General features: G+C 46.5%; 2 protein-coding genes across 2 annotated transcripts; both read left to right on the forward strand.

Annotated features, from left to right (window-relative positions):
* The first annotated feature begins 461 nt into the window (after positions 1-461).
* On the forward strand, positions 462-15,788 carry LOC129813342 (ras-related protein Rab-12). The gene is made up of 6 exons (XM_055865708.1): positions 462-913; positions 3,923-3,983; positions 8,600-8,738; positions 10,165-10,254; positions 10,762-10,866; positions 15,655-15,788. Exons 1-6 carry the CDS (start codon positions 697-699, stop codon positions 15,760-15,762), a joined length of 720 nt encoding a protein of 239 aa, XP_055721683.1. The 5' UTR covers positions 462-696; the 3' UTR covers positions 15,763-15,788.
* Positions 15,764-16,834, forward strand: LOC129813407 (uncharacterized). The gene has a single exon (XM_055865743.1). It carries the CDS (start codon positions 15,764-15,766, stop codon positions 16,832-16,834), a length of 1,071 nt encoding a protein of 356 aa, XP_055721718.1.
* Positions 16,835-19,889: the final 3,055 nt, after the last annotated feature.

A 19,889-nucleotide genomic window follows, 5' to 3' on the forward strand; every position in this document is an offset into this window, starting at 1 on the left:
TGGCGCAGCATCTCAGTGCTAGAGGCGTCACTACAGACCCTGGTTCGATTCCAGGCTGTATTAAAACCTGTCGTGATTGGGAGTCCCATAGGGCGGCGCACAATTAGCCCAGCGTCGTCCGGTGTAGGACGTAATTGTAAACAAAAATATGTTCTTAACTGACTTGCCTAGTTAAATAAAGGTTAAATAAATAAAAAATAATTTCAATGTGGGGTAAGGACATCCCAAGGATACCAGATAGCGAAGACCCTGCGGTGACGTAATGAAAAAAGCTACCAGAGGTGCGTTCAGTTCGCTTGAACGTTTGCTACGTTGCAGAACGGTTTTTACTGAACGACACGTTTCCCCAAAATGTTATTGTACGTTCTTGAACAGACTAAGCCAACTAACTAAGGAAGGGGTACTTTTGCTGCCGTTTGGTGGTGTGGCGACTGGCCATACTGACAGGGTTCCCCTACCCATAACCCTTCCCCTTTTTCAACCGGTCGTTCAGTACAGCACCATTTCAGTTCAATTGAACTTTCCAGAACGTAAAACCGTACTGAACGCAGCCCTTGATTCTCTTGACAGCAGCTGAACAATTTGGAAACTTTCCCGAACTAACTCAAAGACAAAAGGAAAATTTACTAAAAGTGGGCCCACATCGTTATTTTCTCTTTTAAAAGCGTGTCTAGGTGTTCAAATGTGGAATTATTGATGGATTCGCGGTATGAGATCCAGCGGAGGGCCGGTGGGGGATCGGCAAATGCTTCCCCGGCTCTGGGGGCACAGTCTCGCCGCAGGAAGATGCCGCCCAGACCCGCAGATTATAAACTTCAGATCATTATCATTGGCTCCCGCGGAGTAGGCAAAACCAGTCTAATGGAAAGGTTTACCGACGACACCTTCTGTGAAGCATGCAAATCAACCGTTGGTAAGGAATGCCCAGATGTCGTTAGCCTCCTTTGCTAGCCAAAACTAGCTGCTAACAGTTCTGTTATTGTTATGTTCTATGCTAGCCAACCCGCGGCTAGTTAGCTAGCTAGCAAGCAATGTTTACGCTAACTACATGACTGGACGCAACCGACCTAGCTCATCTGTATCTGTATAGGCTACTGTATGGTCACCATCATAGATTCTCACTACAACTATTTGTAAAGAAGTTGGTAGCTACAGGGGAACACTGCTATATTTTTAAACTTGAGGTCGTTGTTGGCATTAATCTGTCAAACAGCACTGAGAGAAGCGAGCTAGTACTGTAACTGGAGCCCTGTCCAGCAGCTAGACGAAAGGTTACTGAGGGCCCTAGTAACTGTACTGATGCCTTGTCAGAAGTGTTGTTGTTGCTAACTACCTTGATCCAGAGGAACCCAATAGTGGCTTTCAGTATTCTGTCATAAAATACAAAAATAAATAAAAACTGTCTACTACATTATTAACTTACTTAGAACCAATAAATCCAGCGTAATTATCAATTGACATTTCAAATATCCTGGGACTTAGTGTGCGGCATAGACAATGTATCCGTTCTAGACAGACAATGTATCCGTTCTAGACAGACAATGTATCCGTTCTAGACAGACAATGTATCCGTTCTAGACAGACAATGTATGCGTTCTAGACAGACAATGTATCCGTTCTAGACAGACAATGTATCCGTTCTAGACAGACAATGTATCCGTTCTAGACAGACAATGTATCCGTTCTAGACAGACAATGTATCCGTTCTAGACAGACAATGTATCCGTTCTAGACAGACAATGTATCCGTTCTAGACAGACAATGTTACCGTTCTAGACAGACAATGTATCCGTTCTAGACAGACAATGTATCCGTTCTAGACAGACAATGTATCCGTTCTAGACAGACAATGTTACCGTTCTAGACAGACAATGTTACCGTTCTATATCTATTTTGTCTGTCTTTGTGACGACACTTCCAGGGTCTGTTTCTGAAACTCTCGTTCTGTAGACCGACACTGGTCCCTGGGATGTTACGGACTGGTCCCTCAGGTTTTTAACTGACACTGATTTAGTCACTTCTCTTAGCTTAGTTTTGGAGGCCTACACGGTCCTCGAAAGATTGGAGATTAATTTATTGCCGGTCACTTGCGGGTCCTCACGGTTTGTGCTCAAGCCTGATTGAGTTAAATCCTCCACACAGGGACAGGACGTGAATGGTCTTGAAAAGAGGGTCAGTGACTTACACTCTTACAAAGCCATTATAGTATGACCATACCATCTTTGTGCCAAGTCACCAATTATTTAATTCTCCTCATGCAAAGCACTGAGGGAATCTGGCTTGCCTCGCTAACAGGCAAGGGGATCTAATTTATCTGTTGTGAAACAGTCTCCTGAGGTAGATCACTCAGACCACTACAGGAACATGGATATACATGCAGGTTGACGTTTATTATCATGAGTCATGTCCTGGATGCAGAACTGAGCGATTTTCCCCATAGATAGACCAGCTACAAAGTCAAAATTGGCTATATTGTAAAAATTAATAAAACTAAAATGAGCTTTTTGCTTAGGCATTAGGGTTAGCAGTGTGGTTAAGCGTTAGGGTTAGCAGTGTGGCTAGGCGTTAGCAGTGTGGTTAGGCGTTAGGGTTAGCAGTGTGGCTAAGGTAAGATTTATAAGATTTTATGACTTTGTGGCTGTGCTAGCTAGTGACAGAAGGGTTAGGGTCTTTGTGGCTGTGCTAGCTAGTGACAGAAGAGTTAGGGTCTTTGTGGCTGTGCTAGCTAATGACAGAAGGGTTAAGGTCTTTGTGGCTGTGCCAGCTAGTGACAGAAGGGTTAAGGTCTTTGTGGCTGTGCTAGCTAGTGACAGAAGGGTTAAGGTCTTTGTGGCTGTGCTAGCTAGTGACAGAAGGGTTAAGGTCTTTGTGGCTGTGCTAGCTAGTGACAGAAGGGTTAAGGACTTTGTGGCTGTGCTAGCTAGTGACAGAAGGGTTAAGGTCTTTGTGGCTGTGCTAGCTAGTGACAGAAGGGGTAAGGTCTTTGTGGCTGTGCTAGCTAGTGACAGAAGGGGTAAGGTCTTTGTGGCTGTGCTAGCTAGTGACAGAAGGGGTAAGGTCTTTGTGGCTGTGCTAGCTAGTGACAGAAGGGTTAATGTCTTTGTGGCTGTGCTAGCTAGTGACAGAAGGGGTAAGGTATTTGTGGCTGTGCTAGCTAGTGACAGAAGACACCAACAGTAATGATGATTATTCTATTTTCATGACTGTCTTCATCCATAACTGTCGGTTATATGGTAATTGTGCCAGCCCCAACACACACACACACACACACACACACACACACACACACACACACACACACACACACACACACACACACACACACACACACACACACACAGCCATGGAACTTACCCAGGACAGAAGAGCTGCCACTGTCCCCATAGTTCCAAAAATAGTCCTTCTGACACTCTCCTCTCTGGCTCAGGCAGCTGCCACCACGTCTGGCCTCCATCTTGTTGTGCGTTGTCATCCTGGGGACACAGCTCTCTCTCTCTCTCTCTCTCTGTGAAGCAGCAGCTTTATTGGATCCTCTGAGGGTCTCCGTCTGTGTGCTTGTTCATGGTTGTTTTGATGACAGGAAGTGAGGAGGAAAACTGCTGTAGAGTTGCATAAATATTTGATAAGTGTCTGAAATGTGTCATCATCCCAGTCTGTTATAAACAAAATATTTTATGTAGGAGATCTTTACATTTCTAGCACAGAAGTTTGTGATTAAAATGACAACTTTTTCCTTGTTGTAGTATTTCCTCCATCAATTGTTATATTCCAAAGCACTTTGGAAGAACTTGCTACTTGAACTAGTCTGTTTGTCACGTTTTTCATGCTCTTTCCCATGTTTCTGGCTGACTGACCGGCACAGGGGAAAGAGCATGGAAAAAACATGACAAAAGACACATTTGGCCCTGTTTTCTTCCTGTAGGAGTAGATTTTAAGATCAAGACGGTGGAGCTGAGAGGGAAGAAGATCAGGTTGCAGATCTGGTGAGTCAACAGGAAACAGGAAGTCATCATCAGCCTCTGTCTGTTCCACTACCTCACACAGAAATTTGTTTACATCCCTGTTAGTGAGCATTTCTCCTTTGCCAAGATAATCCATCCACCTGACAGGTGTGGCATATCAAGAACCTGATTAAACAGCATGATCATTACACAGGTGCACCTTGTGCTGGGGACACTAAAAGGCCACTCTAAAATGTGCAGTTTTGTTAAACAACACAATGCTACAGATGTCTCAAGTTTTGAGGGAGCGTGAAATTGGCATGCTGACTGCAGGAATGTCCACCAGAGCTTTTGCCAGAGAAATGTAATGTTAATTTCTCTACCATAATGCCACTCCATCGTCATTTTAGAGACTTTGGCAGTACTTCCAACTGGCCTCACAACCGCAGACCACGTGTATGGCGTCCTGTCGGCGAGCAGTCTGTTGACGTCAACGTTGTGAACAGACTGCTCCATGGTATTGGGGGTAGGGGGCAGTCATAAGCAAAGACAATGAATACAGTTCGATTTTTATTGATGGCACTTTGAATTTACAGATATACCGTGACGAGATGTTTGTTTTTTTATAAGGTATTTGTGATCAACAGATGGGTGTCTATTGCCCCCCTACCCACACCACCATGGGGCAGTCTGTTCACAACGTTGACGTCAACAGACTGCCCCCTACCCCCAATACCATGGAGCAGTCTGCTCACAACGTTGACGTCAACAGACTGCCCCCTACCCCCACCACCATGGGGCAGTCTGCTCACAACGTTGACGTCAACAGACTGCCCCCCTACCCCCACCACCATGGGGCAGTCTGCTCACAACGTTGACGTCAACAGACTGCCCCCCCTACCCCCACCACCATGGGGCAGTCTGTTCACAACGTTGATGTCAACAGACTGCCCCCTACCCCCACCACCATGGGGCAGTCTGTTCACAACGTGGACGTCAACAGACTGCCCCCTACCCCCACCACCATGGGGCAGTCTGTTCACAACGTTGACGTCAACAGACTGCCCCCTACCCCCAATACCATGGAGCAGTCTGTTCACAACGTTGACGTCAACAGACTGCCCCCTACCCCCAATACCATGGAGCAGTCTGCTCACAACGTTGACGTCTACAGACTGCCCCCCTACCCCCAATACCATGGAGCAGTCTGTTCACAACGTTGACGTCAACAGACTGCTCGCCGACTCGACGACATACACGTGGTCTGCGGTTGTGAGGCCAGTTGGAAGTACTGCCAAAGTCTCTAAAATGACATTGGAGGCGGCTTATGGTAGAGAAATTAACATTACATTTCTCTGGCAACAGCTCTGGTGGACATTCCTGCAGTCAGCTGTTGATTCCTAGTCATGTGAAATCCATAGATTAGGGTCTAATTTATTTATTTCAATTGACTGATTTCCTCATATGAACGGTAACTCAGTAAAATCTTTTTTTATTTTAACCATTATTTAACCAGGCAAGTCAGTTAAGAACAAATTCTTATTTTCAATGACGGCCTAGGAACAGTGGGTTAACTGCCTTGTTCAGGGGCAGAACGACAGATTTTTACCTTGTCAGCTCGGGGATTCGATCTTGCAACCTTTCGGTTACTAGTCCAACGCTCTAACCACTAGGCTACGCTGCCGCCTCTAAAATTGTTGCACGTTGCGTTTTTTTTTTTTTATATTTTTTTTGTTCAGTACATTATGTTTGAGTTCAATATGATATCTGTTTGGGGCTTCTAGGGAGGCATTTTACAGTCTACAAATGATTCGCCGTTATGATCTGGCCCCCTGACCGTCCACTCAAGAAGAAATTAGCCCGTGGCTGAATGTAGTTTGATGACCCCTGACATACAACATTAAGTGACACCTCAGTCTACAGTAATCGACCGTTCTGTGCTGTTCAACTACCTTCTGCTGCACAGAATAGCTGTCCTTTTCGTGCTACGGCTTCACGACACCACAGATACTGTAGCTACACATCCTGATGTTGCCATGTAGGATGAGTGTGTGACTGCTACCTGGGCTGAGATGTGTTCATATCCCTCACTAATAACACAATTTGTTCTGTTTACCCGACCTCGTCCCACTACTACCCTCATCCACTCCCAATCTCTGTGTCCCTACCTCCACCCATCCCTCGTCAGTTCAGGATGACTGTCTGCGTACTGGCTGTGTCATCATGTCTCGTGCTGACTGCCTCATCTCACCACCTGGTCTTGGCTGAGTCTCCATCACTGTGTCAGTCAACCCTAACAACTCTCTTTTTGTCTGTCAGCCCTAACCTCTGTCTGTCAGTCAGCCCTAACCTCTGTCTGTCAGTCAGCCCTAACCTCTGTCTGTCAGTCAGCCCTAACCTCTGTCTGTCAGTCAGCCCTAACCTCTGTCTGTCAGTCAGCCCTAACCTCTGTCTGTCAGTCAGCCCTAACCTCTGTCTGTCAGTCAGCCCTAATCTCTGTCTGTCTGTCAGCCCTAACCTCTGTCTGTCAGTCATCCCTAACCTCTGTCTGTCTGTCAGCCCTAACCTCTGTCTGTCAGTCAGCCCTAACCTCTGTCTGTCTGTCAGCCCTAACCTCTGTCTGTCAGTCAGCCCTAACCTCTGTCTGTCAGTCAGCCCTAACCTCTGTCTGTCAGTCAGCCCTAACCTCTGTCTGTCTGTCAGCCCTAACCTCTGTCTGTCAGTCAGCCCTAACGTCTGTCTGTCAGCCCTAACCTCTGTCTGTCTGTCAGCCCTAACCTCCCCATGGGAGGCAACATCTAACCTTGCTCTGTCACTTCTGCTTCTCTACTGCTGCTCATACGCTGGCGGATTGACTGGCGGACTGATTGACTGACTGGCGGACTGATTGACTGACTGGCAGACGGACTGACTGACTGGCAGACGGACTGACTGACTGGCGGACGGACTGACTGGCGGCCGGACTGACTGGCGGCCGGACTGACTGGCGGACTGGCGGACGGCCTGACTGGCGGCCGGACTGACTGACTGGCGGACGGCCTGACTGGCGGCCGGACTGACTGACTGACTGGCGGCCGGACTGACTGACTGACTGACTGACTGGCGGCCGGACTGACTGACTGACTGGCGGCCGGACTGACTGACTGACTGGCGGCCGGACTGACTGACTGGCGGCCGGACTGACTGACTGGCGGCCGGATTGACTGACGGTCTGTTTACCTCTGCACCATAGTTGACAAGATTTGTATATGGAAATCAATTCACATGACGTTCGTCAATTTCTACGTTTGTTATTAGCTTTAACTAGGGCCTTGTTTTCCCAGGTCTATATAAAGGTCCCACAGTTGACAGTGGATGTCAGAGCAGAAACTATACCATGAAGTCCAAGGAACTGTCTGTAGATCTCAGAGATAAGAGTTGTGATGAGGCATATGTCTGGGGAGGTTATAAAAGGTTAAGGTTATTAAACTATTTCTAGTGTTGAACATTTCCAAGAGCACAGTGGTCTCCATGAAAAAAACATGGATCTACCCAGACTGCATAGAGATGTCCAACCAAACTGAGCAACCGGGCGAGCAGCACCTTGATCAGGGAGGCGAGAGAAGCACCTTGATCAGGGAGTCAGCCCTAACTCATAGCTCCGGTCTGACTCATAGCTCCGGTCTGACTCATAGCTCCGGTCTGACTCATAGCTCCGGTCTGATATGTGATGTGTCTTGTCTCTAACTCATAGATCCAGTCTGATATGTGATGTGTGTCCTGTCTCTAACTCATAGATCCAGTCTGATATGTGATGTGTGTCCTGTCTCTAACTCATAGATCCAGTCTGTGATTTGTGTCCTGTCTCTAACTCATAGATCCAGTCTGATATGTGTCTTGTCTCTAACTCATAGATCCAGTCTGATATGTGATGTGTCCTGTCTCTAACTCATAGATCCAGTCTGATATGTGATGTGTCCTGTCTCTAACTCATAGATCCAGTCTGATATGTGATGTGTGTCCTGTCTCTAACTCATAGATCCAGTCTGATATGTGATGTGTCCTGTCTCTAACTCATAGATCCAGTCTGATATGTGACGTGTCCTGTCTCTAACTAATCCAGTCTGATATGTGACATGTCCTGTCTCTAACTCATGGATCCAGTCTGATATGTGACGTGTCCCTAATGGATCCAGTCTGATATGTGATGTGTGTCCTGTCTCTAACTCATAGATCCAGTCTGATATGTGATGTGTGTCCTGTCTCTAACTCATAGATCCAGTCTGATATGTGATGTGTGTCCTGTCTCTAACTCATAGATCCAGTCTGATATGTGATGTGTCCTGTCTCTAACTCATAGATCCAGTCTGATATGTGACGTGTCCTGTCTCTAACTAATCCAGTCTGATATGTGACATGTCCTGTCTCTAACTCATGGATCCAGTCTGATATGTGACGTGTCCCTAATGGATCCAGTCTGATATGTGATGTGTGTCCTGTCTCTAACTCATGGATCCAGTCTGATACGTGTTCTGTCTCTAATGGATCCAGTCTGATACGTGTCCTGGCCCTAATGGATCCAGTCTGATATGTGATGCGTGTCCTGTCTCTAATGGATCCAGTCTGATACGTGTTCTGTCTCTAATGGATCCAGTCTGATGTGTTTCCTGTACCTCCAGGGATACAGCTGGTCAGGAGAGGTTCAACAGCATAACCTCAGCCTACTACCGTGGGGCCAAGGGAATAGTACTGGTCTATGACATCACCAAGCAGGAAACGTTCGACGACCTGCCCAAGTGGATGAAGATGATCGACAAGGTAAAACGGATATTATCAATAACCTACTTTTTATTTTTTCTCCTCCATTGTATCCAAACTTATATATTGCTGGTTTTTTTGTGTTTTTTTTCCTGATCAGATTAATTTTATTATGAAAATCTCAGGGCCTTATACATCATCATGGATTATCATTGATAACATAAATCATTATGTAGTACTAGGCACAAAGGACCAGCACGGAACACCACTGGGATGGGCCACATACCTCTCTTCTCCTCTCTGTTACTACAGAATATACGCTACCGTTCAAACGTTTGGGGTCACTTAGAAAATGGCCTTGTTTTTGGAAAAGAAAAGCCCCCCCAAAAAATGTGTTCATTAAAATAACATCAAATTGATCAGAAATACAGAAATATTAAATACATGGTTAATGTTGTAAATGACTATTGTAGCTGGAAACGGCAGATTTTTAATAGATTATCTACATAGGCGTACAGAGGCCCATTATCAGCAACCATCACTCCTGTGTTCCAATGGCTCTTTGTGTTAGCGAATCCAAGTTTATCATTTTAAAAGGCTAATTGATCATTTGAAAAGCCTTTTGCAATTATGTTAGCACAGCTGAAAACTGTTGTTCTGATTTTAAAGAAGCAATAAAACTGGCCTTCTTTAGACTAGTTGAGTATCTGGAGCATCAGCATTTGTGGGTTCGATTACAGGCTCAAAATGTCCAGAAACAAATAACTTTCTTCTGAAACTCGTCAGTCTACTCTTGTTCTGAGAGATGAAGACTATTCCATGCGAGAAATTGCCAAGAAACTGAAGATCTCGTACAACGTTGTGTACTACTCCCTTCACAGAACAGCGCAAACTGACTCTAACCAGAATAGAAAGAGGAGTGGGAGGCCCCGGTGCACAATTGAGCAAGAAGACAAGTACACTAGAGTGTCTAGTTTGAGAAAGAGACGCCTCACAAGTCCTCAACTGGCAGCTTCATTAAATAGTACCCGCAAAACACCAGTCTCAAAGTCAACAGTGAAGAGGCGACTCCGGGATGCTGGCCTTCTAGGCAGAACTCCTCTGTCCAGTGTCTGTGTTCTTTTGCCCATCTTAATCTTTTCTGTTTATTGGCCAGTCTGAGATATGGCTTTTTGTTTGCATCTCTGCCTAGAAGAACATCCCGGAGTCGCCTCTTCACTGTTGACATTTAGACTGGTGTTTTGTGGGTACTATTTAATGAAGCTACCAGTTTAGGACTTGTGAGGCGTCTCTTTCTCAAACTAGACACTCTAATGTACTTGTCCTCTTGCTCAGTTGTGCACCGGGGCCTCCCACTCCTCTTTCAATTCTGGTTAGAGCCAGTTTGCGCTGTTCTGTGAAGGGAGTAGTACACAGTACACACCTCTCATCTCCTCTGTTACTGCAGTACACACCTCTCATCTCTCTCCTCTCTGTCATTGGCCAGTATGCTTCAGAAGAGGCAGAGCTGCTGCTGGTGGGGAACAAGCTGGACTGTGAGACAGACCGCATCATCACTAGACAGACTGCAGAGAGGGTGAGTCTAATACTGACCTAGAATCAGTTTACCCTATCAGCATCATCACTAAACAGACTGCAGAGAGGGTGAGTCTAATACTGACCTAGAATCAGTTTACCCTATCAGCATCATCACTAGACAGACTGCAGAGAGGGTGAGTCTAATACTGATCTGGAATCAGTTTACCCTATCGGCATCATCACTAAACAGACTGCAGAGAGGGTGATTCTAATACTGACCTAGAATCAGTTTACCCTATCGGCATCATCACTAAACAGACTGCAGAGAGGGTGAGTCTAATACTGATCTGGAATCAGTTGATGGGAAAAACCTTCTCCAAGAAGAAATGTCCCAAGTCAGGGCTTTCTTTACTTCTTCTAATCTTCACTGATGGATTAGTTAACGGATTATTGTGTAGTACTGTACATGATCTCAAACCCCGGGAAAATAATATTAGTTGACTCATAATTCTATGATTTTATAATTGATTGATCGATTTGACTTTGGTATTATCTCGGTTCCCAGTTTACCTCGAGGATATCTGGGTTGCGTTTCTGCGAGGCCAGTGCCAAGGATAACTTTAACGTGGAGGAGTGCTTTCTAAAACTAGTGGACGACATTCTAGCCAAGGTGAGTAGGAATCCTCACTGTGCTTTTTAGCTATACGCCGCTTATTTTTTGTTGACCTGCGACCTACACTGAGTGGACAAAACATTAGGAACACCTTCCCCTTTTACCCTCAGAACAGCCTCACTTCGTCGGGACATGGGACTCTACAAGGTGTTGAAAGCGTTTCCACAGGGATGCTGGTCCATGTCGACTCCAATGCTTCCCACAGTTGTGTCAAGTTGGCTGTATGTCCTTTGGCTGGTGGACCATTCTGGATACACAGGAAACTGTTGAGTGTTAAAAACCCAGCAGCGTTGCAGTTCTTGACACAAACTGGTGCACCTGGCACCTACTACCATACCCCGTTCAAAGGCACTTAAATATTTTGTCTCAAGGCTTAAACATCCTTCTTTAACCTGTCTCCTCCCCTTCATCTACACTGATTGAAGAGGATTTAACAGGTGACATCAATAGGTGATCATATCTTTCACCTGGATTCACCTGGTCAGTCTGTCATGGAACGAGCAGGTGTTCCTAATGTTTTGTCCACTCAGTGTATTAAAACCTGGTTCAGTCTGCTTTCCACCAGACACTGGGAGATGAATTCACCTTTCAGCAGGACAATAACCTAAAACACATGGCTTAAATTGTATTTTTTCCTCATCAATCTACACACAATACCCCATAATGATAAAGCAAAAACAGTTTATTTTATTTTTATGTTTTGCTCATTTATTAAACTGATAACTAATTTACATAAGTATTCAGACCCTTTACTCAGTACTTTGTTGAAGGACCTTTGGCAGCGATTACAGCCTTGAGTCTTCTTGGCTATGACGCTACAAGCTTGCCACACCTGTATTTGGGGAGTTTCTCCCATTCTTCTCTGCAGATCCTCTCAAACTGTCAGGTTGTATGGGGTGCGTTGCTGCACAGCTATTATCAGGTATCTCCAGAGATGTTCGATCGGGTTCAAGTCCGGGCTCTGGTTGGGCAACTCAAGGACATTCAGAGACTTGTCCCGAAGCCACTCCTGCGTTGTCTTGGCTGTGTGCTTAGGGTCGTTGTCCTGTTGGAAGGTGAATCTTCGCCCCAGTCTGAGTGCTCTGGAGCAGGTTTTCATCAAGGATCTCTCTGTACTTTGAAGAAAGAAAGAAGAGAGAATCTTGTTTCTCATAGTCAGAGTTCTTTAGGAGCCTTTTGGCAAACTCCAAGCACGTTTCAAACTTCTTCCATTTTTAAGAATGATGGCGGCCACTGTGTTCTTGGGGACCTTCAATGCTGCAGACATTTGTTGGTACCCTTCCCCAGATCTGTGCCTCGACACAACCCTGTCTCGGAGCTCTACAGACAATTCCTTCGATCTCATGGCATGGTTTTTTACTCTGACATGGACTGTGAACTGTGGGACCTTATATAGACAGGTGTGTGCCTTTACAAATCATGTCCAATCAATTGAATTTATCACAGGTGGACTCCAATCAAGTTGTAGAAACATCTCAAGGATAATCAATGGAAACAGGAAGCACCTGAGCTCAATTTCGAGTCTCATAGCAAAGGGTCTGAATACCCATGTAAATAAATGAGCAGAAATGTTTTCGCTTTGTCATTATGGGGTATTGTGATGTCATCATGGGGTATTGTGATGTCATCATGGGGTATTGTGATGTCATTATGGGGTATTGTGATGTCATCATGGGGTATTGTGTGTAGATTGATGAGGATTTTATTTAATCCATTTTAGAATAAGGCTGTAACGTAACAAAATGTGGAAGAAGTCAAGGGGTCTGAATACTTTCTGATAGCACTGCACATTTATATTTGGGATTCCATTTAGTCCCCCCCTGGTATTTAGTGTGCATGTAAAAAATTACCTATTTCCTGTATTTCATATAGTTTCCTATAATATTGTTTTAATGTGTTCCTATAGCTTCCCTCCCCATTTCCTATAACTGTACCCGTTGTTATGTTATAGTCTACAATATGTACAGGGACTTCAAGACGTATTCACACCCCTTGATATATTCCACATTTTGTTGTTAGTCTGAATTCAAAAAATGGATTACATTTTTTATTTTTTTTGTCTCCACCCATCTATACACAAAATGAAAATACACAGTGAAAACATGTTTTTAGCAAATTTTATTGACAATGAAATACAGAAATATCTCAGTTACATAACTATTCAAACCCCTTTTGCTACGACTCTCCAAATTGAGTTCAGGTGGATCCAATGTCCTTTGATCATTCTTGAGATGTCACTACAACTTGATTGGAGTCCAACCTGTGGCCAATTCAACTGTTCGGATATGATTTACAAAGAAACACACCTGTCTATATAAAGGTCCCACAGTTGACAGTGGATGTCAGAGCAGAAACTATACCATGAAGTCCAAGGAACTGTCTGTAGATCTCAGAGATAAGAGTTGTGATGAGGCATATGTCTGGGGAGGTTATAAAAGGTTAAGGTTATTAAACTATTTCTAGTGTTGAACATTTCCAAGAGCACAGTGGTCTCCATGAAAAAAACATGGATCTACCCAGACTGCATAGAGATGTCCAACCAAACTGAGCAACCGGGCGAGCAGCACCTTGATCAGGGAGGCGAGAGAAGCACCTTGATCAGGGAGGCACCTTGGTCAGGGGAGTCGAGCGGCGCCTTGGTCAGGGGAGTCGAGCGGCGCCTTGGTCAGGGGAGTCGAGCGGCGCCTTGGTCAGGGGAGTCGAGCGGCGCCTTGGTCAGGGGAGTCGAGCGGCGCCTTGGTCAGGGGAGTCGAGCGGCGCCTTGGTCAGGGGAGTCGAGCGGCGCCTTGGTCAGGGGAGTCGAGCAAGAGCCCAATGACCACCCAGCCAATGAACTCTGCAGAACTCTTCTGTCAGAGATGGGAGAACCTGCCAGAAGGACAACAGTCTCTAGAGCACTTCACCAATCTGGGCTTTATGGGAGTGTGGCCAGACGGAAGCCTCTCCTGAGAAAAAGGCACAAGACAACACGCCTGGAGTTTTCACTAAGGCCTGTGAAAGATTGAGCAAAAGGCAAAAGATTCTGTGGTCTGTGGAGACAAACATTTTACTCATTGGCCAAGAATGCAAAGCGCTATGTCTGGAGAAACCAGGCACAGCTCATCACCCTTCTAACACCATCTCTACCGTGAAGCATGGTGGTGGCTGTGTAACAGTACTCTTCCTGCGTTGTGTACAATCAATCGTCGACACGAACTCCAACTTGTAGCACCAGTCATGGAGATTTATTCTGATAGGAACAGCACAAAATTGCACGTCATGCAATGCACGGCTCACCATCCATACCCTGCACTCACGCACTGTACAAAATATACAACCCCCACCCCCCAGCAGACACAGTAAGTTGCTAGCTAGTATTAGCGGGAATTCTCTACAACAAAATGCACAACAAATATTCACCAAAAAACGTTGCATCTTATGTGTGATGTTCGAATAACATTTACAAATTAATTGATATAAATTGTACATTTAAATCATCACTTGGGAGTATAAAAATCACTTTTGACGTACAGTGCTTTGCAACCAACAACTCACCGCTGGTTTGGTGCTTGTTCACTGGGATGATTCTGACTGAAACATCCTCCCTCGTAAGCAAGCTATGCAAACCAGCCAATAAGATGCCATGTTGAGTAGGTGAAGGCAAGACAAAACTATAACCAAAAACCCATTGGCTTAACAATAAAGTGGCAAGGGGAATCACCAATATAACCCTGTTACAGCAGCATCATGCTATGGGGATGCTTTCAGCAGCAGGGACTGGGAGACTAGTAAGGACAGAGGGAACAATGAATGGAGCCGAATACAGGCAACAATGAATGGAGACAAATACAGGCAAATCCTTGCTGAGAACCTGCTTCAGAGAGCAAACGACCTTAGACTGGGGCTAAGATTTACGTTCCAACAGGACAATGACCCCATGAACACAGCCAAAGCAATGTTGGAATGGCTTCAGAACAACAATGTGAAAGTCCTTGAGTGGCCCAGCCAAAGCCCAGACTTGAATCCCATTGAAAATTTGTGGAAAGACTTGAAGATTGCTGTTGACCGTCACTCCCCATTTTAACTTTAAGAGAATCTGCAAGGGAGAAAATCCCCAAACCCAGACGTGCAAAGCTGAGTGACACACCCAATGTGCTTCAACAAAGTATTCAGTCGGGTGTGAATACTTATGTAAAATGATATATATATTTCTGTATTTCATTTTAAATAAATTTGCTAACATTTCTAAAAACATGTTTTCACTTTGTCATAATGGGGTATTGTGTGTGTGAGATTTAAAAAAAATATTTTTAGTTCATCTATTTTTAATTCAGGCTGTAACACGACAAAATGTGGAATACGTCAAGGAGTACGAATACTTTTCCGTTTGCTCTATATATGTAGTATTTTAATAGTCGTAATAAACTGGGTGGTTCCAGCCCTGAATGCTGATTGGCTGACAGCTGTAGTATATCAGTCCGTATACCACGCATATGACAAAATATTAATTTTTACTGCTCTAATTACGTTGGTTACCAGTTTATAACAGCAATGAGGCACCTCAGGGGGTTTGTGATATATGGCCAATATACCACGGCTAAGGCCTGTATCCAGGGACTCTGCGTTGCGTCGTGCTTAAGAACAGCCCTTAGCCGTGGTATATTGGCAATTTACCACACCCCCTCCGGGCCTTATTGCTTAATTCTACCCTTCTAATACTGGTACGTCATTTTGAATATTCCACACCACCTGAGGCACTAATCATGACTTGCCTGTTAACTTCCTATTCTGTCTTGCGGTCACTAGATGCCTCTAGAGATTCCCACCAGGAAGCTCTCCAACAGCATCCTGTCTCTGCAGCCTGAACCAGAAGTGCCTCCCGAGCTCAACCCGCCACGCATGCACTGTTGCTGAGATGACTCAACTCTCCACTACGTCCCCCTTCCACTACGTCCCCCTTCCACTACGTCCCCCTTCCACTACGTCCCCCTTCCACTACGTCCCCCCTCCACTACGTCCCCCTTCCACTACGTCCCCTTCCACTACGTCCCCCTTCCACTACGTCCCCCTTCCACTACGTCCCCTTCCACTACGTCCCCCTCCACTACGTCCCCCTCCACTACGTCCCCCCTCCACTACGTCCCCCTTCCACTACGTCCCCCTCCACTACGTCCCCCTCCACTACGTCCCCCTCCACTACGTCTCCCTCCACTACGTCCCCTTCCACTACGTCCCCTTCCACTACGTCCCCTTCCACTACGTCCCCTTCCACTACTTCCACTTCCACTACGTCCCCCTTCCACTACGTCTCCCTTCCACTACGTCCCCCTTCCACTACGTCCCCCTTCCACTACGTCCCCCTTCCACTACGTCCCCCTCCACTACGTCCCCCTTCCACTACGTCCCCCTTCCACTACGTCCCCCTTCCACTACGTCCCCCCTCCACTACGTCCCCCCTCCACTACGTCCCCTTCCACTACGTCCCCTTCCACTACGTCCCCCTCCACTACGTCCCCTTCCACTACGTCCCCCTCCACTACGTCCCCCTTCCACTACGTCCCCCTCCACTACGTCCCCCTCCACCACGTCCCCTTCCACTACGTCCCCCTCCACTACGTCCCCCTCCACTACGTCCCCCTCCACTACGTCCCCCTCCACTACGTCCCCATCCAATACGTCCCCCTCCACTACGTCCCCCTCCACTTCAACCCTCCAATACGTCTCCCTCCACTACGTCCCCCTCCACTTCAACCCTCCACTACGTCCCCCTCCACTACGTCCCCCTCCACTACGTCCCCCTCCACTACGTCCCCCTCCACTACGTCCCCCTCCACTACGTCCCCTTCCACTACGTCCCCTTCCACTACGTCCCCCTCCACTACAACCCTCCGGTTCAACCCTCCACTACATCTCTCCTCTCAACCATTCTGGCCACCAGAGGGCAGCACAACCAAGCAGAAGTCAGATATCAAGAGGAGGAGAGTAAGGCTGCATCTCAAATGGCAATAGATTCCATATATAGTGCACTACTTTGTACCAGCGCCCTTTTGCATCCGAAGAGTCAGTTGTTGCTGCAAGGAGCTTTATACCCCCTGCTCTCTCAACCCCCCCTGCTCTCTCAACCCCCCTTGCTCTCTCAACCCCCCTTGCTCTCTCAACCCCCCTTGCTCTCTCAACCCCCCCTGCTCTCTCAACCCCCCCTGCTCTCTCAACCCCCCCTGCTCTCTCAACCCCCCTGCTCTCTCAACCCCCCCTGCTCTCTCAACCCCCCCTGCTCTCTCAACCCCCCCTGCTCTCTCAACCCCCCTTGCTCTCTCAACCCCCCTTGCTCTCTCAACCCCCCCTGCTCTCTCAACCCCCCCTTCTCTCTCAACCCCCCCTGCTCTCTCAACCCCCCTGCTCTCTCAACCCCCCTGCTCTCTCAACCCCCCCTGCTCTCTCAACCCCCCCTTGCTCTCTCAACCCCCCCTTGCTCTCTCAACCCCCCCTTGCTCTCTCAACCCCCCCTTGCTCTCTCAACCCCCCCTTGCTCTCTCAACCCCCCCTGCTCTCTCAACCCCCCCTGCTCTCTCAACCCCCCCTGCTCTCAACCCCCCTTGCTCTCTCAACCCCCCCTGCTCTGACCGATTCGGCATCCTCCTAGTTCTACTTCTATCCTGTAGCTGTATGATATGACATGTCACACTAACACACAGACCTCTTCTTACACCCCCCCCCCCCACGTCCCTTTGTCTACACACACCTGTGCACGCACCTGTACACGCACCTGTCCCAGACTACCTCATCCACCTGCCTGCTTGGCTTGCTGTGCCTCGCAGCCAAGTGCCTTCTAGGTAGAGATTCCTCTGGTAACCAATATATACACACACACACACACACACACACACACACACACACACACACACACACACACACAGGGACAACTTGACAAAGAAGAGGAACACACACACCTGACTTCACTGAGGGAGTGGAGCTCCTGACCCTGCACTAAGTATATCTTTACCTCCTGAAGTCAGTGTTCTCTACTGTACAGGAAGGAACATGGATTCTTGTCATATTGCACACTGCAACATTAAATAGAAAATCTTCTTGTAAATAGTTTCATATAGACAGTTTTAAACGTGATTTATCACGTGGTAACTTGAATTAGACACAGTATTGGGTCTAGAGTCAGATGAAAACATGTAGAGAGAGCTGTCTTTTGGGGCTGAATTCATCTAGATATATATACTTTAGAAAACGACCTGGCAGCCATTTTGGTCTTGGATTGGACTCGTTTTTAAATCGACAGGATCCTCGTGAAGAATTTCAACGTGTGTATTTACACAACCAATAATGACACAGCCTTAACAGTAGTTGGTTTGTTGTGTGTCGCGTTCATTTCTGTCTGTCTTGCCTTACAGTATTATAAGAGTGTCTTGAATGGTTCCTGGTCTGTTTCTTCATTGTAATGTTTTGCACTATAATCCATGACAGCTAGTTAAACTCCTATGCTAAAATGTGTGTGGTGGTGGTGGTGGTGGGGGGCAGGCAGTGTAAAAAAAATAATAAAGTATTAAATTAGTTAGCAGCACTAATAATGATGAATAAAAACAAACCTTGTTTCAATGTTGAACCCTGTCAGTACTATTCATTAGTGCACACCGTAGAAAAACGTTTTACAACGGAGACAAGTTTATCTTATTGGACCATTCAGGTAGTCCCCTGTTTCAGTCTCTTTTGTTCTGTTTTGGTGCCTCGTGAAAACGTTTTTGAGTGGACAGGAGAGCAGTGGCTGATGGGTAGTGTCTTTTTTGAGGCATCTACGTAGAGTCACTATGAAGACAGGAGGTAGCTACGTACAGTCACTATGAAGACAGGAGGAGGTAGCTACGTACAGTCACTATGAAGACAGGAGGAGGTAGCTACGTACAGTCACTATGAAGACAGGAGGAGGTAGCTACGTACAGTCACTATGAAGACAGGAGGAGGTAGCTACGTAGAGTCACTGAAGACAGGAGGAGGTAGCTACGTACAGTCACTATGAAGACAGGAGGAGGTAGCTACGTACAGTCACTATGAAGACAGGAGGAGGTAGCTACGTACAGTCACTATGAAGACAGGAGGAGGTAGCTACGTACAGTGGGGAGAACAAGTATTTGATACACTGCCGATTTTGCAGGTTTTCCCACTTACAAAGCATGTAGAGGTCTGTAATTTTTATCATAGGTACACTTCAACTGTGAGAGACGGAATCTAAAACAAAAATCCAGAAAATCACATTGTATGATTTTTAAGTAATTCCTTTGCATTTTATTGCATGACATAAGTATTTGATACATCAGAAAAGCAGAACTTAATATTTGGTACAGAAACCTTTGTTTGCAATTACAGAGATCATACGTTTCCTGTAGTTCTTGACCAGGTTTGCACACACTGCAGCAGGGATTTTGGCCCACTCCTCCATACAGACCTTCTCCAGATCCTTCAGGTTTCGGGGCTGTCGCTGGGCAATACGGAATTTCAGCTCCCTCCAAAGATTTTCTATTGGATTCAGGTCTGGAGACTGGCTAGACCACTCCAGGACCTTGAGATGCTTCTTACGGAGCCACTCCTTAGTTGCCCTGGCTGTGTGTTTCGGGTCGTTGTCATGCTGGAAGACCCAGCCACGACCCATCTTCAATGCTCTTACTGAGGGAAGGAGGTTGTTGGCCAAGATCTCGCGATACATGGCCCCATCCATCCTCCCCTCAATACGGTGCAGTCGTCCTGTCCCCTTTGCAGAAAAGCAGCCCCAAAGAATGATGTTTCCACCTCCATGCTTCACGTTTGGGATGGGTTCTTGGGGTTGTACTCATCCTTCTTCCTCCAAACACAGCGAGTGGAGTTTAGACCAAAAAGTTATATTTTTGTCTCATCAGACCACATGACCTTCTCCCATTCCTCCTCTGGATCATCCAGATGGTCATTGGCAAACTTCAGACGGGCCTGGACATGCGCTGGCTTGAGCAGGGGGACCTTGCGTGCGCTGCAGGATTTTAATCCATGACGGCGTAGTGTGT

The sequence above is a fragment of the Salvelinus fontinalis genome, chromosome 16 (genome assembly GCF_029448725.1).
Source record: "Salvelinus fontinalis isolate EN_2023a chromosome 16, ASM2944872v1, whole genome shotgun sequence".
NCBI classification, from domain to species: domain Eukaryota; kingdom Metazoa; phylum Chordata; class Actinopteri; order Salmoniformes; family Salmonidae; genus Salvelinus; species Salvelinus fontinalis.

Coding starts and splice junctions, on each gene's coding strand:
- LOC129813342 (XM_055865708.1), top strand. CDS start 697: ATGGATTCGCGGTATGAGATCCAGCGGAGGGCCGGTGGGGGATCGGCA. Junction 914..3,922: donor AGCATGCAAATCAACCGTTG/GTAAGGAATGCC, acceptor TTCTTCCTGTAG/GAGTAGATTTTAAGATCAAG. Junction 8,739..10,164: donor GGATGAAGATGATCGACAAG/GTAAAACGGATA, acceptor GTCATTGGCCAG/TATGCTTCAGAAGAGGCAGA.
- LOC129813407 (XM_055865743.1), top strand. CDS start 15,764: ATGACTCAACTCTCCACTACGTCCCCCTTCCACTACGTCCCCCTTCCA.